The sequence below is a fragment of the Mesocricetus auratus genome, unplaced genomic scaffold (genome assembly GCF_017639785.1).
Source record: "Mesocricetus auratus isolate SY011 unplaced genomic scaffold, BCM_Maur_2.0 Super-Scaffold_100040, whole genome shotgun sequence".
Classification (NCBI taxonomy): domain Eukaryota; kingdom Metazoa; phylum Chordata; class Mammalia; order Rodentia; family Cricetidae; genus Mesocricetus; species Mesocricetus auratus.
This window is the reverse complement of record NW_024429217.1, coordinates 7,609,148-7,635,757: the sequence shown is the minus strand read 5'-3', so window position 1 is coordinate 7,635,757 and position 26,610 is coordinate 7,609,148. Positions and strand designations below refer to the sequence as shown.

The 26,610-nt window shown below is 38.6% G+C and overlaps 1 protein-coding gene across 2 annotated transcripts in view; it reads left to right on the top strand.

The window, feature by feature from the left end:
- The window catches only part of Cntn5 (contactin 5), a 1,164,510-nt gene that overhangs the window by 493,735 nt on the left and 644,165 nt on the right, over positions 1-26,610 (top strand). For both annotated transcript variants that reach the window (XM_013118528.3, XM_040734736.1), the window contains exon 3: positions 6,610-6,734. In XM_013118528.3, coding sequence (XP_012973982.1) covers positions 6,680-6,734 — 55 coding nt within the window. In that variant the 5' untranslated portion in view covers positions 6,610-6,679. The remainder of the gene's footprint in view (positions 1-6,609; positions 6,735-26,610) is intronic.

Below are 26,610 nucleotides of genomic sequence, written 5' to 3'. Positions count from 1 at the left end.
AGTTATTTTTGATTAATGTAGCAGCGACTGCACAGTCAGGTGAGAGTCTCTCAGATCTTATTGGAAGTATTGCTGTGGACCCTGGTATAGACCCAGGCATGTACGCTGACATGGATCCTAGCATGGGATAAGATAACTGAATCTACAAAAGATCTTACCCCACTTTTGCTAGCTATATGACACAAATAAATTGCTTTTTATTTTTAAAATAAATTTTATTTAAATAAAAACAATCTTATTTTACATACCATTCCGCAGTTCCCTCTCCCTCCCATCCTCCCATGACGCCCAACAATCCCGCATTCCACCACCAATCCCCTACTCAGGAAGGCTGAGACCTCCCATGAGGGATCATCAAAGTCTATCACTATTTGGGGCAGAACCTAGACCCTCCCCTGTGTATCTAGGCTGAAAGAGTAACCTAAATAGGGAATGGGCTCCCAAAGTCCATTCCTACACTAGGGATAAATACTGGTTCCACTGCCAGAGGCCCCATAAACTGCCCCGGTCTCCCATCTGACACCCACATTCACAGAACCTGGTTCAGGCCTATGCTGCTTCCCCAAATGTAAGTCTGGGGTCCATGAGCTCCCCCTTGTTCAGGGTAGATGTTTCTGTGGGTTTCCCCAGCATGGTTTTGACCCCTTTGCTCATCACTCCTCCCTCTCTGCAACTGGATTCCAGGAGTTCGGCTCAGTGCTTGGCTATGAATCTCTACTTCTTCTATCAGCTACTGGATGAAGGCTCTAGGACGGCATTTAACGTAGTCATCAATCTCATTATAAGTGAAGGGCATTTAAGGTAGCCTCTCCACTATTGCTTGGATTCTTGGTTGGGGGTCATCCTTGTGGATCCCTGGACATTTTTCTAGTGTCACATTACTCTTTAAACCCATAATGGCTCCCTCTATTGAGCTATCTCTTTTCTTGCTCTCCTTCTCTATTCTTCCCCCAACTCGATCTTCCTGATCCCACATGTTCTCTCCCGTTTCTCCCCTCCTCTTTTTCTTATCTCCCTCCTCACTCCCCCATGCTCCCAATTTGCTCAGGAGATCTTCTCCCTTTCCCCTTCTCCAAGGGACCATGGATCTTCCTCTTAGGGTCCTCCTTGTTTCACAGCCTCTCTGGTGTTGTGAATTGTAGGCTGGTTATCTTTTACTATACATCTAATATCCACTTATGAGTCAGTATATACAATGTTTGTCTTTCTGTGTCTGGGTTACCTACTCAGGATGGTTTCTTTAATTCCATCATTTCATTGTTGTTGTTTGTTTCTGTTAAATAGTACTCCATTGTGTAATGTACCACATTATCTTTATCCATTCTTCAATTGAAGGGCATCTTGGCTGCTTCCAATTCTGGCTATTATATATAATGCTGCTATGAACATAGTCCTTGTGGTACGAATGTGCATCCTTTGGGTGTATGCCTGAGAATTGAATTGCTGAACTTTGAGGTAAACTGATTTCCATTTTCCTGATAAACTACCATACTGATTTCCAAAGTGGTGGTACAAGTTTGTACTCCCACAAGCAATGGAGGAGTGTACCTCTTTCTTCACATCTTTTCCAGCATAAGCTGTCATTTGTGTTTTTGATTTTAGCCATCGTGACAGGTGTAAGATGGTATCTCAGAATTATTTTGATTTATATTTCCTTGATGGCTAAGGATGTTGAGCAATTTCTTAAGTATCTTTCAACCATTTTTGATTCTTTTATTGAGAATTCTCTAGTTCTGTATCACAGTTTTTAATTGGTTTATTTGGTGTTTTGGTGACTAGCTTCTTGAGTTCTTTGCATATTTTGGAAATCAGCCCTCTGTCAGGTCTGGAGTTGGTGAAGATATTGTCCCATTCTGTGGCCTTGTTCAATGTGTCCTTTGCCTTAAAGTAGCTTCTCAGTTTCAGGAGGTCCCATTTGTTAACTGTGAATCTGAGTGTCTATGCTACTCATGTTATGTTCAGGAAGTGGTCTCCTGTACCAATTAGTTCTAGGATCTCTCCCACCTTCTTTTCTAAGAGGTTCAGTGTGGCTGGGTTTATGTTGATCCATTTTGACTTAAGTTTTGTTCATTACTATAGATATGAATCTATCTGCAATTTTCTACATGTCAGAATCCAATTATGCCATTACCATTTGTTGGAGATGCTTTCTTTTTTCCATTGTGTAATTTTAGCTTCTTCATCAAATATCAGGTGTTCATAGGTATGTGGATTAATATCATTGTCTACAATCAATTACATTGGTCTACCTGCCTGTTTTGAGCCAATACCAAGCTGTTTTCATTACTATAGGTCTATAGTAGGTCTTCAAGTCAGGGATGGTAATTCCTATGGAATTTCCTTTATTGTACAGGGTTGTTTTGGCTATCCCAGGTCTTTTGTTTTTCCATGTAAAGTTGAGTATTGTTCTATGAAGGTCTGTGAAGAATTGTGCTGGGATTTTGATGGGATTGCATTGAATCTTTAGTTGCTTTTGGTAAGATTGCCATTTTTACTGTGTTGCTCCTACCATCCAAGAACATGTGAGATCCTTCCATTTTCTGACAAATAAATTATTTTTATCAATAATAAATTTACTGAATAAGCTTTAAAGTGCTCGATATGTGTTGTGTAAATATGATACAGCATTTTCTTTTCATGTTTTTCATGTTTTGTATTCCCCTTCCAATTCAGTAATTATACCTAATTAACTGGATTTTTCTCTAAATGTTATTCTTCTAGGTAATAGGTCTATAAAGATGAATAAGGAAAATGTCTTTGCTTTTATAGTTATAACATTCAAGTAGGAAGATAAGACAATGAATAAATAATAAAGCAACCTTGGGCACTAACAGCTGCAAAGAAGAAAAAGGCATATGGCGGGCATTATAGGAAGCAGATAACTTTGTTTAAGGAAGCCCGTAGAGGCTTCTGGAAGGAATTGTCTTCAACCAGTCAAAGCTGCAAACAATAATAGAGGAGTTCATACCAAGGACACATGAACTGCTTCATTGAATTGAGGCACCCAAACATCTCAGTGTGGGAAGTTGGGAGTGTGCCCAGAATTTTGTAAAATCAAATCTGAAAGTTAGGCAGCAAGCAGATTGTCTATGGCCTTGCAGCTACATAACAATTTTATATTTCATTCTAAGAATTAAACACTGAACCAGAGATAGAATACAGCCAGAAACACATTGATATATATCCTTGTAGAACTGTGGGGAATAGGCTGTATAAGGGAGAGGAGAAAGGGAGCAATCTGTGAGTGACATGACAGGATCCTGACAATGACTCCTTCTCAAGTGTGCCCTTGCCTCTGATCTCTATTATTCCCTCCCCTTGTACCTAGACCATCTGCCAAACAGTTTGCCATGTGCAACTTTGGGAGCAAAAGCAACTTGTAATTATGAAGTAATATTTTATCACATCATTTAGCTTACACAAGACACACTCCACTCTATTGTATGATGTTTTAAGTACTTGTCTATGTGGTCAACTTCACTATAATTTATTATTTCTTTATAAGAACTGTTACTATTATTTGCAGAGGTTTGTAATTATTCAGGGACAAATGAAAGAAATGTCTTTCAGACACTGTCTTTTCAATATAACAGGTGGTGTGCATAGTGCTTGCTGCTGAGACTACAACACATTTTCATAAAAGCATGACTTTTTTAATGTTTTCAAATTAGTCTATGTAACTCTGCAGTCTCTCCTTTCACAGCAATGTAATGTACGGTCTATCACTGAGAAGGTTCTTCTGAATGCAGGACCTTCCCATGAGCTTCAGGATCATGTATTCAGACATGATAATTTAATCTGGCATCTATAATCAACTTAATATATTTGTGATAAGTGATTTTGTTATTACTTTGACACAGTAATTTAAGTCATAAGATAACTGTTTCCCTGGAAATCCTCTAAATGTTTTACATGTTCAGAACTTTGGAGCCTATTGCAAAGTCTTTTATATTTCCTAAAACAGAAAGCGTGAGAGAGAAAACAAAATAAAAAGGAGTCAATTTAGATGTTTTAAGGAATGGATTTTAAAGAACTATAACTTTGTTGTTTTTTAAGTCCTATCAATCAATTGCTGATTCTTAGTAATGAGCACACACAAACGTACACACATTTTATAGAAGAAAACACATTTTATTATAAAATGTATTCTTTTGTCATCAAATTTAGTGTCATCAAATTTTTATTTTATAAAAATAAAATGTTGAATAGTTTTTTATACATGACCCTGTGGGACTTACACTTAGCTATTCTGCTGTTTGAGTCTTTACCTATGGCTCCCTTCAGGTTTGTGAATATTGGGTTTCATTTGGAATTATCCAGAGTGTAGAATGTAGGTTTTATAGAATCATTTGCATTTGTTGAAGATGAACAGTTAAAATAAAAGAGGATGTTAGAACATTGACAGGAGAAATTTTAGGGACTTGGGATTGAGTGCAAATTTGCCAAAATTGATCCAGTGAAACCTGCTTCCATTTCAAATTCACCATTCAAAGAAACCAGTCATATCCTGTGTAATATGTACTCTTTCCTGCCAACTGCTTGGCTCTCACCACTGTCTCTGTCCCCAAATAACACAGGAGACACTATATTAATTATGAAGATTTTGGCCATTTGCTATGGATTCTTATTGGCTAGCTCTGACTTAATTATTAACCCATAACTGCTAATCTGAGTATTTCCAAGTGGTCTTCTCTTACCAGAGAAAGGGTCCCAAATTCTTACTTCTCTCGAGTCCTTCATGGTGACTGTGCCTCCATTTCCTAGAATCCTTCTCAACTCCTAGTCTCGCCTATCTTGCTTCCCTATTGGCCAACAGTGCTTTATTTACAAACCATTAGGACAAAGTATACAGAGAAGGACTTCTCCCATCAATCATGAGAAAAAAAAATGTGGTATTCGAAATATGAAACCAACACAAATAATAGTTGGAATCCCAATGACTTCATTATTCTCCCTCACTTTGTCATGTATAATGTTTAAATTATAAAATGTTTTTAAATATTTGAAAATTATCTAAAGTCATTTAAATGTGCTTCAAGTTTTATGTATTTATGGTATTTTATCATAGAAAGATGCTAGGAAGTTACTTTTATTGATGAGAGTTAGTTATTAATCAGTCCATCATTATTCACACTTTAATTTTTATTACTAATCACAAAGTTAGACTAACAGGCTTGAATTTCAAAATATAAATAAAGTGAAAAGTAAATTTTTCAGGTAGGAGAATTAACAAGAATGACTCTTCTTTGGTTTGAATCTATTAAGTTATAACCTAGGTAGTGGGGAATGCATGTCTATTTTGGAAGAAATTTCTCAAATGACAGAGATAACCCCTAACTCAAAGTCCACAATGAAAACATATATCAAAAGAACAATTATGTAAAAACCACCAAAGAACTATGCAATTGCCTGTTAATTGAATGGAAACTCTGAACCATAAAAATCATAGCTGATGCTTGAAATTTGCAGCCTAATGAAAATTAAGAATTTTAAGGCATGTTGACTAAGCTCTTACAGAAAGTTTGGCATTAAATCTTTACATTCTTCTAATGTTTATTATGCCTTTCAGGGCAGAAAAATAAACCAAAAGATATCAATGTGCTATTCTCTTATTGTTATAAAAATAGCATTACAAAAATATTAAATATTCATGAAAAATCCTTATTTCCCTCAGGTTCCAGCTAGCAAAAGATGCTGAGAGATATTAAGCACCAAAGGAGGGAACTGTATCACACTACAGATAATCACTAGACTTATAAACAAAGGCAGTTGATATTAATAATTAAATGAGAAACGTCCTCTGTGGAGGTTTTCATGAACTCCAGGCATGGTGTGTAACATCACTTGGCTAACTGATCATTAGTTTCTTTCTAGATTAGGAGTGAACGTTAATGGAACCTGTACTTTACTCCTGTGTTTCAAGTCCAATAATTTGTCTAGTATAATAAATAATTATACATTCCCTGTGAGGAATCATCCCTCCTAGGTTCTGGTGCTCTTAATGTCTGTGAGAGAGTATTCAGTAGAAGCAAACTGGGTCTTTTTATCCGTGCTCTGAAGTTGGGTGTTGCTCAGTAACTGAGTGGTAGCAGAATTATTTTAATATCATCAGTATGTTTGTTGGCTAACTTTATATTAACATGACACAAGCTGGATTCATTTTGAATGTGGTAACTGAGAAAGGTTCCCTACCAAGTAGGCCTCTGTGCCAGTCTGTGGTTCATTTTCTTGACTGATGATTGATGAAGAAAAACCCAGCTCACTGTGAGTAGGGCTACCACTGGCAAATAGTTCATGGTGTCATAAGAAACAGGGCTTAGCAAGCCATAGGAGCATGTCAGTAAGCGGTACTCCTCCCTGGCCTCTGCATTAGCTCCTGCTTCCAGGTTCCTGCCTTGAGTTCCTGCACTGATTTTTATCAGATGACTAGGTGCAAGTGGAAATCTTAACTAAGACAATAGGAGTGCTGTATACACCCAACCTGTGCATTGAAAGCACTGAAAGTTGTGTGTAATAATTTATGAATTTTTTGGTTTTTTGGTTTTATTTGGTGTTTGGATTTGCTGGGGGAGCTTTCTCTGTTTCTGAAAACTCTATCTACCTCAACAGGGTCTTCTTCAATGAGGAATCATAAACGCTGATCACCACCCTGTGATCCAGAAGAGTCCAGTGACCAAGCATGGCTTCCTCTTGGAGACTAATCCTGTTCCTGTCTATCACCCGGTGTCTTTCAGGTAAAATGCATGCATAATTAGTAGACTGTTGTTAAGCCTCAATCAAAAAAACTATATGAAGATCTCCATTGCAAAGAACTAGCAGAAGCTTTGGATAATGTAATTGTGTCACATTTCAATACAAAATGTCCCCTCTGAAACATGAGTATGTTGCTTTATTTTATACACACGTAAAATATTATTTTTAAACATCTATATCGCCCCCCTCTCTGTTTTGCCTGCGTGTCTGTGTGTGCGCAAGTGGGCATATACAGTTGTCTGCATGTGGCTGTCTAAATTGGTTTGCTGTTCTAACATGAGTCCCAGTGACCAAATGCTGGTCAAGAGATATGGAGGCAGTTGCCTGTACAGACTGAGACCATTTATCAGGGCTGAAAATAAGGTCTGGGAAGTATACATGGTAAAGATCTTATTTAAAAAATGTTGCTGCCTTCAATTTTGAATAAATATTTTTGTTTTTATTCGTAAACCTTTTCTAACATTTTGATTATCTTAAATACAGTTTTAATAGAATAACATTTATTTTTATATATTGTGAATCAATATTGTATGCAAATATTGTTTATGTAACTTACATATATATGTACTTTTTAATATATGGAAATGTGGATGATATAACAACATTCATTTTACATGTAGTGGCATGAACTTTTAGCACTTATACCATACTGCATTACTGTGTGGTATAAGTTTTTCATTGATTGTATAGATTGTTTTGTTGTGTCCAAGAATCAAATACATTCCCAGAACAGTATCACATTTGTGTATTACAGTGTTCCCTCAATTAACACAAACTATCAAACAGGGCAGATAGGAGATCACACATGGTTAGAAGTAAATATAAACTCCTTTCGAAATCATTAAGCTAAGCTTTTCCTAGAAATTATACAATGCCTTTCAGTTTTGTCACTGATTCTCCATCTGTATATACCTCCTGCGAAATATACACACTAAGTGACTATTTTAAACACCAGCTCTCAATCGGAAAGTGCGCCAAATGTACTAGTTTGAAATCTGAAGCCATTTCTGTATGGGAAGAGATAAATTTGGAATTTCCCTTCATTATGTGTGATGATGTGATATCTAAGTACACGAACGTGTTTACATGTCTCAGAAATGCATATATAAAAGGCTTTCACCCTAACACCGGCAACTGAATAGTTGCAAAACAACAAAGACAGACAGTAACTATTCCTTTGTCAGTAATACTTTTTTTTTTTTTGGTTTTTATGAGACAGGGTTTCTCTGTATTGTTTTGGAGGCTGTCGGTCCAGCCTGGCCTCGAACTCACAGGGATCCACCTGCCTCTGCCTCCCGAGTGCTAGGATTAAAGGCATATGTGCCACCACCGCCCGGCCCTTTGTCAGTAATATTATTTGTTATAAATATTGCTTATTAAGCAGTAAATGCCACAAGATACGTGAACCTTGGGACCTCAATAAGATGTTGGGTGAGGCCAGAATGTAACCTTGAAAAGTGTGTAAGCAAGATACAGGGCATTAAGTGATCCCATGATCACTTCGGAAATGACTCCTCAGAAAGCTGTTACTGATTCTGCTACTATCTCTGCATTATTACCCACTCTCTGAATTCAGGTTGTTTCTCTCCTGTCTTCGCAAGCTCCTTGCCTGTTTGAACTCATGCACTGCCTGTTTGTTCTTTTGATGCATGAGTTGACAGTGCTGGTCGTAGGAAATAACAGTCCAAGTTAGTTTCTCTTGAATTAGCTCAACCAACAATAAAATTTTTCAAGAAAATACTACCTCAAAGGAGCTATCCTTTGTATTTTAGGAAATACAAGTATACTATGACTTGCATGGGGTCTCTGATTGCCAACTCTCAAATTCTTGTGTGTATCAAGTTGTCATTGACAATAGAATAAAGGAAACATTGTAAAGCATTTAAACTTTTTCACCATACTTGCTTTTAATGCAGAAAAAATATAACAGGTTTTTTAATATATAAATTTTATCTCTCCTCAATAACTGCTTAAGAGAAAACCTCATAGCAACCAAAAGGGATCATGTATAGGGATGCTTATATTGAAGTCTTTACCATGGTCTATAGACAAAACTATTATTTGCTATCTTATATTTAACCAATTCCTATGATTAATATTTATTTCACTGTTTTATTACCTTCTGTCTTGCTTTTTAGTGTTCTCGGTTACTGCTTTAAATCGAAAGACACTTAACACTTTGATTACTGAAGTATAAATAAGGGTGACTCAGTTATATATCAAGAGTATGTTTAACATGACTGACACTCTTTAAATCAGAAAGAATGACTAAAGGGAACACTAAACACCTAGAGTTTTGCTTCATATACCCATTTTCAAGTGGCTGGACTGCCTAATGTCTGCTTCCCTGAGAAATCCAGAAGAGCTCTTACACAGTCCTGCCTTGCTTGAGAACTGGCTGTTACTGGAGGCAGACTTTTCATGGGCCCTGTGGCCTTATATTGGAATCAGACCTGCAAGTGGAACAAGATAAAATGGCTTGTCCCAAGTTAGCTTAAATAAAAAATACTGAAAATTCTGGAGAGGATTCAGGGTTACATTTCATTTATTATCAATGAACTTGCAAAATGGTACACTCATTTGAAAGATCTTCACAATTTGTTACAAATCCAAGTGAGCTTTCCTATGACCAAGCAGCTCATGTCACTAGATGTTCACCTGGTCGGCTTGGAAATATGGAGATTTATATGCAAATAAGAAAGAAAAAGAAAATCCATACATACCTGTATCTATTAATTCTTAACATTAATTAATAATTAAATAATTAAATGGCATTTTTGTTTTCAAGTTTTTAATAATAGTCTTGTACAACTAAATATTAATGAATTGGCAGGCTGGGGATGTTGTTCAGTTGGGTGTGTAGGTACCTAGCATGTAGGAAACCCTTGATTTGATGCCAGTATATCATAACATGGATAGGAAAATATGTATCTACACTCTCTGCACTTTGGAGATAGTAACAGAGAGATCAGAAGTGCAATATCTTAGGCTACATACTGAGCTTTAGGCCAGACTTGACTATCATAATAATAGTAACTATCATAATAACTCCAAGGAGGAAACTATAAGAAACATGCTTCAAATGAATGAGTGGGCAAACAGTGGGCTATCTGACTAATGGAACGCAATTCAGTGATCAAATAAATGAAGAACAAACTTCATAAACTCATGACTATTTTATTCACAATTACAAATGAAAGTAGATACTCTGCAGATAGCGTACTGTATATGGGAAGGGAAAGCCTACAGAGCATAAATTGATTAGTGACAATCAGGGAATTATTTGAGCAGGTGGTCAAAGGGACGGATGAAGCAATTAATATTTTGAAGTCAGGGACACAGCAATGTCTATGAACCAGATACTGTATCATGGTATGGTATGTTTATCAAAACCATAGAGAAAGTAAATCATAGATTGAGAGTTAATATATGCAAATTAAATAAAAATTATTTAGGAGGTCACAGGATTCCCAAACAGTTTCTAAAATATAACAATGAATCAGATCATATATTACTCATGTAAAAAGCAATTTCAGTTGGGGGCAGTGTTACATAAAAACTGTTGGAAGTGAGCTGTCAAATAAAGGTAACCCATATTATACTTCTTCATGCTTATCTGTTTAATAATGTAGTTTTCTAATGAGCAATAATAATATCATGTATGCTGGATCTAAACCACCAAGTCAGTAGAGGTAGATATTGGAGCTGGGTTTGTAACTACTGGTTTGGAAGGTTACTGATTATCTGTTATCCATGTGGTAATGGTTTAGAGTTGTTGGAGGCATTTGTATATACATACATACTCACACACATTATAAACAAACACAAATGATTGCATGTGTGAATATATATACACACATATACATAAATATATGCACACTGCTGTTTTATTTCAGTCATCCTAGAAGAGACAGGTGCAGTGTGTTCCTGTAGCAACAGCACATGAAGTGTCAAGATCTTTCCTTTTATTCAGTTTGCTCTTGAAGGAACAAGGGATATTTCAGAAATGACTGATTATAGAACTGCAGCAAGAAATGTCCTATATAAATCATTTCAGAGTACCTTATGGCTCCTGAAAACATGGAAGTTCTAAGGCAAATAAAATACATTTTAAAAAAGAGAGACATAAAGTGGGGTCTTGGAGATGGCTCAGGAGGTAAAATATTTGTTATGCAAGTGTGAGAAGTGAGTTCAGAATACACATAAGCCGGGCACCTGAGCACAAGTCTGTAACTCCAGTTCCCTTGTGTCAACATGAGAGATGAACAGGAGAATCCTAGTGTCTGGAAGACAACTAGCCTGGCAGCAATAGGTATGGACAACAGAAGATCCTGTGTCAAACAGTGTTAAAGTATCTAAGGCTGTCCTCTGACTTTTACAGAGGTGCTTGGACAAACACAAACACACACACACACACACACATACACACACACACACCATGCACACACATTGTTTTTTTTATTTAAAAGGAAACACGTTGCAAATATTATGACACAAGCCAAAGAGGTTCCTAAAAGATAGAACTGATTTATTTATGTCACAAGTTAAATTTAAGTTGGAAGAAAAAAACAAGTACCAGTGAGTCCGTGTTGGAGTTTATAAAACACTGAATAAGTAATGAGTCAGGAGAATGGAGAAAGCTTCCTGTATAAGAATGTCAAATACGCTGTGCAAGTGGTTTGTCCTTGAGGAGGTGTTCTTTAGATTCTTCCTTCCTTGGATGTGACCTGTGCATGGGAACTTTTCCCAATGAGATAGCATGTTCTTCCTCCTTGCTGATTGTACATCAGGTCTGGTTGTCCGTGGGGACCAAGCATCTGATGAATCAGCCTCAGACCTTTCAAAGTTGAGTAAAATGTGGCATAAAGGGGGGATTGGGGAGAAAGACAGATTTAATTTGTTATTCTGGATGTAATCACAAACACAATGAAAAGATTATTGTGTAAGATCTAAGAAAACACTAATAAAGTTTTCTCAGGAGTCTCCACCCTGAATTGTGGCTGTGAGAAACTAGGATATATGCAGCATTGAAAAACATCTCTTTCACATTTTGACTATTTTGAGAAACTTCAGAAACAAGTGACAGAGCAAATTTATCTTTCAGTGAGATAAATTTTTTATGTACAATAAGCATTCCTCTGTAATATCTGTATCTCCATGTCTGCACCAGGAAGGATAGACTAGTCTGACAGGAGAGGAGAAATAAGAGAAGATAGTTTGCAGAGGGATGTGTAGCCACACTTCTGTTTGTGTGTGTTTAAGACCAAAAAAAAACCTACTAGCAATAGAACTGAAATCCACTTCATGCCCAAGCACATGGATCTTGTATGTTGTTGGTATCTTGTGCATATCTTTTTTTTTTTTTTTGGTTTTTCGAGACAGGGTTTCTCTGTAGCTTTGGAGGCTGTCCTGGAACTCACTTTGTAGACCAGGCTGGCCTCGAACTCACAGAGATCCGCCTGCCTCTGCCTCCCGAGTGCTGGGATTAAAGGCGTGCGCCACCAACGCCCGACTCTTGTGCATATCTTATTCAGGTCACGACAGCTGCTGTGAGTCTAATGGACATGCCATGTTCAGAGGATGGAGTTTCCCAGAGTAGCTCCCCATACACAGATTTTACTTTCTTCCCTTAGCCTTGGAGGGGTAATATAGATGTCCGACTTGGAAAAAGGAACTGCCCAGTCTTTATGCTCAGCACTTCGACCTTCTATGTCTCTCTGTTAACCACCACCCACTGCAAACCCAAGCGTCTCTGGTCAAGGCTGAGTGCAGCACTGATCTATGGGTATAAACATACAAATTTATGAAGTGGTTGGATCCCATAGTCATTTACCAAAGTGACGAAAGTGATATTATTTTCTTGCGAAAGCCTGGCTGACCGCTTAGCAATGGGCATTTAAGTGGTTTTTCAATACAAGAAATTAGCTTCCTTCTATAGAGAAGCCCTCAGCGTTCATCATGAAATGACTGGTTACAGCTGTAACTGTCTTGCCACTGTTCTGCCATCAGGGACACCCTGTCTGGCAGGTTGGGATTGCAGGTTACATGGCTCACAGCTTAGGAAGACTATGGGGGGACTTTTCTCCCACAGAAGCTTGTGTAGTACTTCTAGCTCTACAGAACCTCTTCAGGTGCCTGCGGTCTCAAGGCCTGCAGTAATAAGAGAAAGAATGAACTACAGTGTGCAAGCTCATCCAAGCTCATGGTTCTGTTTGCCAAAGCCTTGGTCGTCAGAGCCAATCCCATGAGCCCTAAACAGAATCCAGGGCTGGAAACAAAATGAACTTTTCAAATGAAGCAGCTGGAAAAGCAGTAATGTGTATGTATCCAGCAATAGAACACAAAGTCCTAGTTCCTAGACCTACCATATCCATATTTATTTTTAGGGCTATTTCACTAGCCGCAATTCTGTTTATAACTAGCAGTAAAGAGGAGTGGATGCATCTCTGTATTTTTAATTTTGAAATGGTAACAAGTGAGAGAATCTTACCTGAAACTTATTATTAGATAAAAGCTTTAAATATCAAATCATTTTCTTATCACTAAATTATCCTCAATAAAAGATAAGCTCTCTACAATAGTATATATGGAGAATTTTAAGCAGAAGCTATATATGTAGTATGCTTTTGGATATATATTTTGTGTGGGTACTTAAACACACACACACACACAGAGAGAGAGAGAGAGAGAGAGAGAGAGAGAGAGAGAGAGAGAGAGAGAGAGATTCATCAACATCTTAACTTCTGTTGGATTAAAATGAACCATATTATTGTTCAATGTAAGAATGATTCTCAGAGAAGATGGCATTCTTGCAGAAGTAGCAATAGGGAATGCAGTAGAATTTGCCCTTCATGTATGCTGAATTAGTAAGGAACTTCCCTGACTTATGCCAGCTCTTTATAAATTATTTTTATTGATTCTTTATGTTTGAAAAAACAGCAAAACAAAAGTTGTGAATTGGTTAGCTGTGTTATGTAATATGCTCTGTCCATTGGGTTCCTCAGTTATCTTAGTCCTCTTGGAAAATGGCTAAGAATTATGCTAATTCACATAAAATATTTAACACAGGAAGATATTCTAATAGTATTTATTGAAACAAGGTTTCTTTTGATATAGTATAAATTGTTCATTATTGGTGACACAGATGGGAAGTCATATAGACTATCTCCTTAACATTTGCAATATAGTGCTGGAAATAAATAAAGATATTTATTTCTCCAACAACAGCAGTTTTATATTTGACCAAAAACATCCGCACACTCTTCTGATTACTATGGTGCACAAGATCTACGAGGACCACTTTCTCCACTTTTGTTATGTTTTATGTCCCTGTCAGTTTTGCTCTTAGACGGAAACTAGTGGGTTTGCAATATATGGGTTGCCTCCCATGGCAATGCTTTTGAACTCACCAGATGAGATGGGAAGGCCAACTGGTCAGCGATAGCAACCATCTGCCAATTTTCACATGTTCCTGTACTTACTTTGTGGTCACTGCAGATGCTGAAATGTTCTATTGGTTGAAAACAACAAGGACAAACACAAAGGCACTCTCTCCCTTGGCCCTATTCTCCTTCTTTGGAATAAATCCATTTTATTGAAAAGGAGAGAGTTTGTTTCTTCTGTCAAGCAAATGATATACTGGAGAACAGAGAATGCCTGTCACTGATAAGCTTGTACAATACTGTTTTCCTTGGTGGTGGTGTGGTATATCACACAAACCTTTGTCATTGTCAGAGTGTTACCTCAGAGATCACAAAGGAAAATGGAAACAAAGGTGCTATAGCAAACAGAAGCCCAATAACTTGGACTGGCCTATTGGAACTTAGAAAAATGGGTTATGGCTCCTTCCTGATCATTTTTAAATAATGCATTTGCACATTGTATTAGCCCCCCGGGAAGTCCTGATAATAACAGGAGCTACCTCACTGTGACAACCCAAGCTGACTTTGTCAACTATGCCCTGGTGCTGTTAGAAATGTAATTATTCTGCAAACAATTTAATTTGTCCTTGTTGGGGAAGAGGCAAGGGTAAGGGTTGGATCACCTGAATTTAGTGCACTTTGTTGTTCCTATCTTAACAGCAAAGACCGTATTAAAAGTCATCTATAATTGTCACAATTCCTGGGGTGAAATAAAATTAAGTCATCAAATAACCAGTTGAGGGTCCTAAGAAATGATTGCAAGTATATATCTCAGTTTAATGACGATTACAGAGAGAATCAACTTGGAAAGTCAGCTAAAGGTGATTTCTTTTGCATTACAATATTTATTGAAAACCGTTTTACACTTCAGTATTGGACAAGACTGAGCAGTATATGCCTAAGTGTTATGTCACTTCAGAAAAGTTGTGATGGCCATCAAGTGTGATTTAAACCAACCATGCAGGCCTCATTAGTTTTCAATAACTATCTTTACTAATATAAAATTGAGCATCAAATCAGTTATATCTTTGTTTTAAAATAATGCTCAGAGGACTCATAACCAATCCTGTCCATGAACCCTTGTCTATGACTGTGACTAGTGTTCACACAGAGGTAAATTTCAACCACATCAACACTACTGTACATGAACCTATTAATGAAGGGGATCTCACATTACTTAGCATAAGCACGGGAGGAGGAAGACTGCCCCTCTCTAGTCAATTCAGTCATTTTTCAGAGAGAAAGCACTTTTTTCTTTGTCCTATTGGTTTCATCTCTATTCAGAATATAAAGTGGGTAGAAAATTCCAATTACCTAGCACTAGCATCTAAGGAAGGCTATGAAACTGAGATAAGCAAAATACACAGGGAAGTTCTGTTGTCATTAATTTTTAAGCAAACTATGTAGGGTTTTTTGAGTGTGTGTACTGCAATCCATTGTGTATGAAATAAATCATGCATAACTCACTGAGAGAAAGAAATGCTTTTAAGTGCCACACACTGTCATTTGTTTTACATTAGGTCTTTGGGAGAAAGCTTGCTTTTCTAATCCCTAAGCCATTGAAAAATTGTCGGCATCATCATATGAGGATATCTATATGGTGCAGTGGTCAATCACAAAGCGTTTCCTTCCTAGAAGTTAGAAAAGAGTGATTTGTCTTAAATGCTCCTCATATCACTATTGGTAAGTTTGCCAGAGCACACCAGTTTCCACTGTGATGAGTTTGAACATGGAGTGTGCTTTCATGTGGCCTTAATCTCAGTATAGTATGAGATGAGACCATCTGAGTGATTTGGGGCACAGAGGAAGAGGCTAGTAAGTGATGCTCTTAGGATTTTGAGTAATTATATACCTCATGGCTGTGACTTTCCTGTTAAGTAAAAGATGTGGCATCTGCTCTACAAGATCAGAGGCAGTCTGTGATCTTTGACATGTCATGTATAAACTGGGAAAATGCTCATTATGGTGTGTAAGTATACTTATTTTTAATTTAATAAACATAAGGTATATTATTAATTTAATAAACATAAGGATTATTAAAGCTATGGGTCTACAAGTTAGTAATTTGGACTCAGAAAACACTCAAACTGGTTGAGTAACTTTGGATTGCCCAGCCTAATCATCCTGATGCTCTTCAGTGGTAATAACCCAGCTGAGGTTTGCTGTGCATATAGCCTTCCTGAGTTAAAGCAAGACAGTCACCTTAGCTGAGTGCTGGACATTGTGAGACTATTCTGTAAAAATAAAGCAAGAAAGTGGAAATGCAAAAAAGGAAAGGAAGAAAAGGGTGACATGTGTGAGTCATCCAAGCAGTCACTTGGACCGTGTTAGTCCTTGCCTTCCATTTCCCTCAGCAGCATTTGCTACAGGAGGTCTCTAGGAGACAGCAGACTGTGCCTTTCTCCTTTATCATCTGTGATAATTCAGAGAAAGCCACTGGCTAGCAGGGTTTTCCTAGCCTAGAGCTATTTTTGTTTAATGCCTAAATTTAGAACCATTTTAACCTGGCCCTGGGGTTCTTATATGTTCCAGAATAACCCTGAAGAAATTGACCATTTAAAAAATGGCATCCTATAGAGCTCAACACGCAACAGTGATTCTGGTTATTTTCCACAGCTATCATTGCTGGGGATAATGACTATCACATAGAAGTGTGGTCTGCATAGTGTATTAACAATTGTAATGGGGATGGAAATTAGTAAAATATAAAAAAAAACACATATACAGAGTTTAGAGCAAAGACTTGGTAGTTGAGTGTGTTTAATGCTCTTGCAGAGGGTCCAGGCTTGGTTCCCAGGACACACACGCACACACACACACACACACACACACACACACACACACACACACACCTGGCAATTCACAGCTTCTGTAGTTCCATTGCATGGGATCTAATGCCCTCTGGCTGCACAGATAGCTGTTCATATGTGGTACACATGAACTCATGTATCCACACACACACACACACACACACACACACACACATGCACACAGTGTAAATCAAAAAACAATGTATACAAATATTCTTATTTTCAGTCCTGGGATGTTTTGAAATAATCCGTTCATGTTTCTGTTACTCTTGCAAATATTTGTATATTGTCTACTATGTCTTGTTCTAGGAATTAAATATACAGCAATGTACAAATCACGTCTCTCTCCTTAGGAAACACCTATGCTAATAGAAAAGATATGTCTTATCCAGAAAAGAAGTAATGTAATATCTGATTGGGATAACTTGCCATAAAGAAGTCAAATTAATAAAGGGAGAGTAGATGGTCTGGGTGGCCTGGGAGCAGGATGCTGCTATCTGTAGTGTAGTTATGAAAAGGCACTGCGAATAGGATTCCAAGGAAAGACCTCAGAGGTTTAGAAAAGAAGGACAAATGAGTTTCTGATGAAAAGTGCCTATGGCTGCAGGAATAGCAGGTGTTACAGCTCTGAAGAGGGAATATCTTCATGCAGATGAAGAAAGTCTCATATGGAGGGGGAAGCACAGCTTCTGTGGATGAAGATTGTGTCCAACAAGGTTGATCAGTGCAGAAATAAAGAAACACATTTTCTGTAGAGGTCACTTGTGATTAATGCTCAAAGGTCTGAATGCAGTCTACTGTCTGTACAGCAGCACAGCCAATGTATATCCTGGAATCGGCACAGTGCACATCTTGAAATTAACACTTTGCTGTACATGGAGAGATTGTGAAACTGTCAGTCACATCAGACACTAAGCTTTTCAGATATACGTGTTTATTTTTTTCTCCCACAGTTGCAATTTTCACAGACTATTCAATTCCACTCATTTGTAGTAGATGCTAACCAATTTAGGACACAATAAAGTTCATCTATATAATTATTTCCATTTTGATCCATGGCAGAAAAGCATTGCACATCCATAAAACTGAAAACTGAATCACCTATCATTAAACAGAAACAGCAACATAAAAATTGGCACAGTGTTCTGGCACAAAGGCACAGTCCATGTTCATTCAGCAGCATCCGACTTGGAAAGATTCAAAGATAAGGAAGCAGGCCTGCATTTCAGGAGCTTGCACAGATTTAGAGCAGGGAAGGTGTGTGCTTCCTGTCATAGTTTATGAAGTTCTAGAGTTGCATGATATACACCACCATGACCAATTAAAAGATGATCTTTACTGCTTTGTGCACAGAACAGAAACTGGGAGAATGGATAGAGAAACAATTTCAATAGCTTTGAAGACAGAAAACACCATCAACACTTTATATCTGTAGGTGTCCAAAGGCTATTTCTTGACTTCATTGTAAGGCACTCCTGGCAAAGGCCTACCCTGCCATGGCTAACATTATATTAATAGCTGCACAAGAGGGAGACAAGATTTTCTTTGCATCTTCCATGCTAACCTGGTTATGGTATGGTGTTCTGTTTAAGGCTGCAAATTCCATGCTAATACATGTCTATGGTGTTTCATTCAGTTTGGGGCTCAGATGCAGCACACAAACTCATAGACTGTCAGGATGGAGAGATGAAAAATGTCCATATCAAGCAGAGATGCCTAGAAGAGGAGCTAATTGAATGAGTCCCCTGATATTTACAGGAGTTCTAGACTCAGAACTCAGGGCTGGGACTAGAGAGATGATTTAGTGCTTGAAAGTATTCATGCTTCTAGGAAGGATCAAAGTTTGGTCCCCAACACCTATGTCAGGTGACTCAAAACTGCCTGCTATTCTATCTTTTGGGCATATTATAGCCCCTCTTGGACCCTTTCAGCATATAAACAACAGCCTCAAAAAGGCACATTTCTCTTGCAAAGATTACAATGACTTGATGTTGATTTTTCCTAGCTAGCAAGTAAAAGATGTTAGTGAGACGTATCTAGTGGGTAGGCAAAAATTGTATTGCAGTTAAACTTGGGTGTACTCTGAGCATTTGGCATGTCTTTGCTGACAGTAAGTACTTTACGTTTTATTCTTTACATGGGACATGCATGAGTAGTTGGTTTTTACATATTATGTAATTGAAAGCAAATGTTCTTGTACATTGAAAGATATGACACATAATGAAATCATGTTTTCCAGTGTAGCGTTCACGTGTGTCATTTAAGAACAACATTTTCACAGTAAGACAAAAACCCCAAATTTATGAAGCAGAAAAGTACTGTCATGAGACAGGTAGTAATAATTTTAGTACAAAAACCATCATTTGTCAGGGTTTCTACTATAATCTACAAAAAAAAGTGAGAAGTGAGATTTGATGATCTGAGGAGTGACTCTAAAGAGCCAGAGTTGCTCAGGTGAAGAATGTGAAGATTGTCCCAGGATAGCCTCTCTGTTTTCTGCAGTGAATTGCCAGGTTATAAAGGATAATTGCATAAAGTAACGTCTTGGCGCATATTATACGACCCTTTAGATATAAGGTCAGACTCTTCGCAGCAGTAGTGAGGAGTTTTACCTTGATTTTGCTGATTTTTAGCAACAACAGTTGGAGATGGTTACCCAATGAGAAGATGGTGACTGATTATGTGGCTGAACAGAGAACAGAGGTTGGGTTGGCCTAGGAACAGCATGTGACAGAATGGGAGACACATGACGGTGTAGCATGAAGGACAATAGAAGTTGCTCTGGCCTGCTACATTCTGAAGAGACAGAGGAAAAAGTAGAGTCTGAAATAAAGGTCTAAAAGAAACATGACACAACATCACTGTTAAGAAATGATTATAGTCAAAGGAGAGACAATGAGTAAAATAAAAAAGAACCACACTGAAATATGTGTCTATGTGTGTACTGTACGCAACTGTTAATGTCAATATTAGGTGTGTGTCTGGATGTGTATGTACTATGTGTGCTTCTATGGTATGTGGTGTGTGCAATACAAGGTGTGCATGTGTGTGTGTGTGTGTGTGTATTTATACATATGTGTACATATGTGGTACTTGTTGGGTTATGTTAGTTTATTTCCAGTGTGTATGCTGGGTGTGTGCTGTATATACAAGTGTTGATTGTTTGTGGCATGTGTTGTGAACAGTGTGTATGTGTGTGTGTGTGTGTGTGTGTGTGTGTATGTGTATGTGTCTGTGTGTGTTTGTGTGTACAGGTGCATGTGTGTGAACAGGAACTGGTTCACATGTGTGTATTTAGTGGGACTTAGTAAACAAGAGTATAATGAGGCTTGGATTCCAGCCAAGGAAACTCTTTTGAAGTAATAGCATTGACTGGATCATAAATAGCTTTTTATGCAGTCATCTGATTCCAGTTTGTGAGGCTGTTCTGCACGATCAGAAGTTTGTTTTAATATAGCTTTGTAACAACCTTCTAGAAATGACTCCAGTAAAACTGCGAAGTAAAACATTTTCAGGAAAACAACAGAGAAGGAAGAGGACGGAGTGGGCTTCTGACTTTGCCAGGAGCTGGCCGGCACCTCTCCATTCTCTGTAGCTCCAGCATTGGAGTTGTCTGTCCTACTGCGATCTTGGCTTGCAATCCTTACATATTAGGGAACCCAGTGTTAAATGTCCATGAAGGTCAAAGAATGTGGCTATACACAACCACCTGTGTTGACTAAATGGTGGGAATTGAGGTCTAGTCTAGATATTTGAAAAACAGGAAGTAGTGGCACATGGAAAAGAACAATGTATACTGATTCATTTGTACAAAAACATGACAGTTATATCCAATCCTTTGTGTGCTAACACAATGTTGTTTTTGATGGGGGTGTTCTAAACAAGGCTTCTGTGTGTAGTTTTGGAGACTGTCCTGGAACTCACTTTGTAGACCAGGCTGGCCTTAAACTCACAGAGTCCTGCCTACCCCTGACTCCTGAGTGCTGTGATCAAAGACATGTGCCACCATGCCTGGCCAGAATGTATTTAAGTTGAAGACAGGAGCCAGGCAGTGGTGGTGCACACGTTTAATCCCAGCACTCGGGAGGCAGAGGCAGGAGGATCTTTGTGAGTTAGAGACTAGCCTGGTCTACAAGAGCTAGTTCCAGAACAGCCTCCAAAGTCTCAGAGAAGCCCTGTCTCGAAAAACCAAAAAAAAAAAAGTTGAAGACAGGTAGTTAGTAAATTGCAAAAGCTTTTTTGTCAAAGTGCTCAGGTTTTCTTTCCCTTATGAAGTAAGAGAAATAAGAAAATTCTCTCCAGCCAGGAAGGGAGCTGAGAGGATCAGCACACATTGACAGATATGCAGAAAGAAAAGCAGGCTCCCCAACATCACTAAATGTTTCCTAAGTGACAGAAACTCAAATGCGTAGAATAGACCATACATAATGTTGTTTGGATAAGCTGTAATAGCTCACCCCCATCCCCATGCACACCATAGCTCAGTGTGGAGACCACGCACAACCTTAAGTGTCATCATCTCTTTGCTTGCTCGAGACAAGGTGTCTGGGGTTCAAGGCTGCATAAGCCTGGGTAGCTGGTGCACAATCTTCAGTTGATTGTCAAGCCTCAGCCTCCCATCTGCCATTAGGAGCTTACTGGGCTCACAGAGGTATAGGCTTTTCTTTTAGATTTGAAAGGCAAGTAGCACATAACACAGCAGTGCAAGAGGTGGCGTGAAGGGCAAAAGTTCATGAGCTAGATATAGAACAAAGATTCAGGGAGCAGAGTTTTCCTGGATTGAGCTCTCAAAGGATGGTAGTCAGTGCTTGAGTGAAGCAGTTGAATTCAGGAGTGTAAGGTGGGCTCTCACTTCCTCAACTCTGTGTTGTGATAATGAAATACCTAGGGTTCCAAGGGTCCATGAACAGGTTGTAACATTAGCATTAGGGTCCTGACTGGGCTAGAACATGCTAAACAGGAAAAGGAATGAACACAAAGCAACTATGTCCAGGAAATGGGATAGATATGCTTTTTACCACCACGTCCACAATATAAGACCAGCATGCATTCCTTATGGGGCAGAGCCCAAAGGCTTAGTTACGTTTTATTAGGACCTGCTCCTTCAAAGTTCTGCATCTCAATAACCCCTCCAGAGGGATCAAGCTTCTAATACATGAACTTTTAGGGGAGCCCACGCTATAGCAGGCCACTATTGACTGGGACTGGGAAGAAGGTGCCAGGACAAGACTTCAGTCTGAACAAAGGCTGTCATGCCTGAGTTCAAAGTAGACTGGAAAGGATATCAAGGGTTAAATTGTTTGACTCCCAAAATATCAGCGAAGGGACTCCAGCCAGCCTGAGAATGGCACATATAGCTCTGGCAGGCCTTGCCTTTCTCCGTCACTCCCTCTGCCTTGCCAAAAGCCATTAGAATACATCCCTAAAGCTAGCCACTAAGGTCCATTCCCTTATTGGATAGCTTCCACCTCCTGAAACTAACTACCAAGATCCAGCTATCAAAATATTGGAGTCCAGCAGTCAAAAACCCCTTTTTTCTCACCTAATCAACATGCCCAATTAAAATTAAACACCTCATCCTAACAGAGGGCTTCCCCTTTACCTTTACAAGCTACCATTTTGCTCTGGGCCATGTTTGTCTTCTCTCTATCCAGAGGCAGTCCTCTGTCTCCCAACTCTGGAACAAAACCCTTTCCCCATCTCCCTTGTTCCCTTTCTTGTATCACTCATCCTCTATCTCCTGTCTTTGTCTCTTGTCATTGTGCTTTGTCCCTTTGAGGCAAATAATTCTTCTTTTGTCTCTTACCACTTCCCTTTGTCCCTTTGGGGCAAATAAATCTCCTGTGTGCTGAGAACTTGATCTTGGGAGTTGTGAGCTGATACCAGCACTTTTAGTCAGCATCTAGTCAAGAGGCACTGGCAAGTTCAGTGCCCACATCACAGTGAAGACATCTGGATCTTATCCCATCTGAAAGATTCATGGAGTGAATGAAAGTAAACACCAAAAAAGCATTTCCAACACATTTTCATCTCCCTTACCAGGGATCTCCAGTGACAAGACCAGCTGAACTTTGGGAACAGAGGAAGTTAAGGAAAGGAAAGAAAAGTGAAGACTTATTTCCTGTCACCCTTTCCCCTGCTCCAGATACTCATTAGATTAGGTTAACTGAAGTCCAAAAGTATTTAAAAAAGATTGTCCCAAATATATACAGTCTTTTTTCTCATCATCACATATAGCTTTATTAAGGTTTCTATAATAACATTTTCATTGTGTTAGACTTCATAAGTGATCTAAAGATGATTGAAATGGGAGAATATGCACATAGTGTCTGCAATATCACCACATTTGATGTAAAAAAATGTTAGTGTCTACATTGCCAGCTTTTCAAAATATACCATATTCCATCACTGGGGACACCAATGATGACTGCATTCTAAAACTATATGTAAAGTATATGGACACTTAGAGATTCTGGATGATATTATCCAGTGCAGATCATGTTGCAGAGAGTGCTCACACACTTAAAGTGGCATTTGGGGAAACATAAAATTTTATAAATGTATCACATATATTTTCTTCCTGTCAATATACATGTCTCCCAGTGGTCATTTCATAAATCTGGTTTTCAGTAAAAATGTTTTGGGGGTGCTGGTGAGGTGGCTTGTCTGCTGATAAGCCTGGTGGTGACCAGAGTTTAAACTCGAGGACCCTTGTGATGAAAGAGAACCAAGTTTTATGATATATATCACAATAAAAATGTAGTGGGTATCAGTGTTTCAGGCAATATCGATGGATGCTCAACACTGCTAAACCAGTGTGGGAGATGAACACTTTCTACTGTCTTCATTCATTGAGTTTAGAGTCTGTTTTAGCTCTTTGGAGTCAGCTTGTTTAAAAATGTCATGAGCACGGAGTAGTCATGACCAAATGCCTCCCTAGACATCTCACTTTTTAATCCTGCCCTCTCAGGGGTTAGAATTTAATGTGAATTTTGAAGGTATTCAAACATTTAGAACATAGCAGAGACCTTTGGCCTGAACGGACAAGTCTTGGTCCATAATGAAGGCAGAAAAGTGCCCAGGGGTCTCCATGATATAATGCAACCCCTATGTTATTCCTGCTTTTATTAGCAAAATGTCCTAGGCCCCACTCAGCACATTTATTAGGTAATCCACACCAAAGTCTTCAGGAAGAGAAAATGCTAGAAAAGGTTACAAGTCTTCAGGGCATCTGTAAACTAGGCAGAAAGAAAAGGGCACAGAAATTGGAAGAACTCAGTAACATTTTGCACAGAGTGACCACTCTACTGTGTCTTTTCCTTGGCATGCTACCCGGTTCCTGCTCAGCTCACTTCCTGTCCCCTGTGCTCACATACTCCATAGCCATATGCTCTAAATGGACTCTTCATGTTCAGCAAAATGAGCTGAGCCTATGCGACTTGTTGACTCAAAATGATTAATCCTAATGTCTGGCAAAAGCCAGGAATCCAGAATAAATAGATGTGTTTTATGAGATTAATGTGCAGAAGTTATGACATTTATGTTTCCATGAGGCATTATGCTGTAAATTATGTCAATATATGTAGTTTGTTACAGACTGTTACGATTTCCATTTAATTAAAAAACTTGAGTGGCAGATTTTTTTATATTGATGGAAATTATGAACAAATATTTCCCTAGAGTGGCATATAAAACAGAACAAAATGGAAAATTTGACAGAACCCATGGGACTATCAAACAGTAACTACTACACAGCCATGCATTAAAAATAAAGTTCTATAACCCCCTCATTTGTTACTTATAAAATAGCTAAAGAGAGGTGCGCATTAAATTTCCAAGGTTCCCACTGTCTTTGTTTATTGTGGACTGTGAGAATCATAAAATTGATCTCATGAAATGAGATCAGCCAGATAATTATTTATGAGTGTGAATGACAATATTGGAGAAGGCACGATGCCAGGGCTCATATACTGTGCTGAGTCCGTTCAACTTTCAAATTTGTGACTATTGAAACTGGGCACTTAAACTATTCCGTTTTCTTTTCTCCTGGGGAACAGGTGCACAGGGCATGTAACTAGGTGTTTCACAACTGTGGTCTCCTGGAGGGAAGATGGAGGCTCATGTGAATCAGAACTCAGGCAGCTCAGCAGTTTACAAGACTCAAAGACCCACCAGCAGGCTACAGAAACAGTGGATAGTGCCTGGGGACGAGGTGGAGCTCTGCAGTTCTGCAAACACTTCCAGGGAGGCAGCTTTCCTGAGCTGCCATCTGTGTTCAGCTGGGTTTTAAGGAATGCATCTGTCTTTAGCTCACCCACACTCTTGTAAGCGACACTTTACCTATGCTTCTAGAAGAGCTGCAGCAAATTCATTAGTTCTCCAAGTGAGACTCGTGTAGAATGGCTTCTTTGGTCATTCTGGTTGTTTGGGTGTGGGTGTTTGGACACACAACACCAGTTCTTCTATCCTCCTGAAATTGGCTCTGCTTATGCGTCCTTGAAAAACAATTCTACAGCTTTGCTCAGAAATCAGTGTTGTCCGTATGCTAATAGTGAGGGTTATTACATCCTGGCACAGAGTAGCCACTGTGCTCCATAGACCTCAGGGGCTCAGAAACACTTGAGAACCACAACATCTAATTATGTTCATCACCTCACAAAAGTGCTATGGAGCTTTAATGGTGTTTTGATATTTTCACCAGTTAAGCAAAAGCAATGGTGAGAAAATGTTGGGGCCAGGCTTCCACCATAGGGGCAGCAAAGAGATTATCTTCCAAAATTTAAATTTAATTTATATTTAGGATTTCAAATTTCTGAGGTTTAATTTCCAACCTAGTAAAAATAAAAATAAAAATACATAACTAGACCCATCAGACTGTCTCTGTTTTAGTTTACAAACTCCAATGGAGACCTACTACCCTAGCAAGAGTCTGGACACATTGTGGATGTTAAATAAATGTTTTAGTTTGAAGTCTAAAGAATGACTGCTAGAGAAGCAGGATGGTGTGATGCCACTAGGGAAACATATAAAGAGATTTACAATGTATAAAGAGTTTGCTTGTTTTACCTATAAAACACTGATATACCAGACAAATTGTTGAATGTAAGCCTTCTGTGGTGAAGTTAATGGTTAGTAATGGTCACGGCTATGTTTTAAAACAAGCTGTTATTCAGTTCCTCTCTCTTTTTCCATCATCGTACCACCTTCACTAAGTTACTCCGTTTTCATTTCTTTTTGAGAATTTCATACGTGAGTACTGTATTTACATTATTCCCACCCCTCCGTTTCGTCTTTCCAACTCCTTCCATAACCCCCACTCTCCCTCAAATTCATGATGTCTCCTGGTTGGCATGTCAGTTCATGGTGCTGCTGTGCAGGTCTTTCTTAGAGAACATATTGTTGAGATGTAACAGGGACAGATAACTGGCTAGATCACATTCTTGTAACAGACTTCCTGGTCCTCGGGTTCTTACAATCTGCCTGCCTCCTCTTCTGTGATTTTCTCTGAGGCATAGGTGTAGAGGTTGTGTTGTAGATTTGTCAGCCAGGGCTGGGCATCTCACAGGGCTCTTCATGTTAGCCAATTGTAGGTTTCAATAATGGTCTCTGTGTACAGAAAAAGAAAG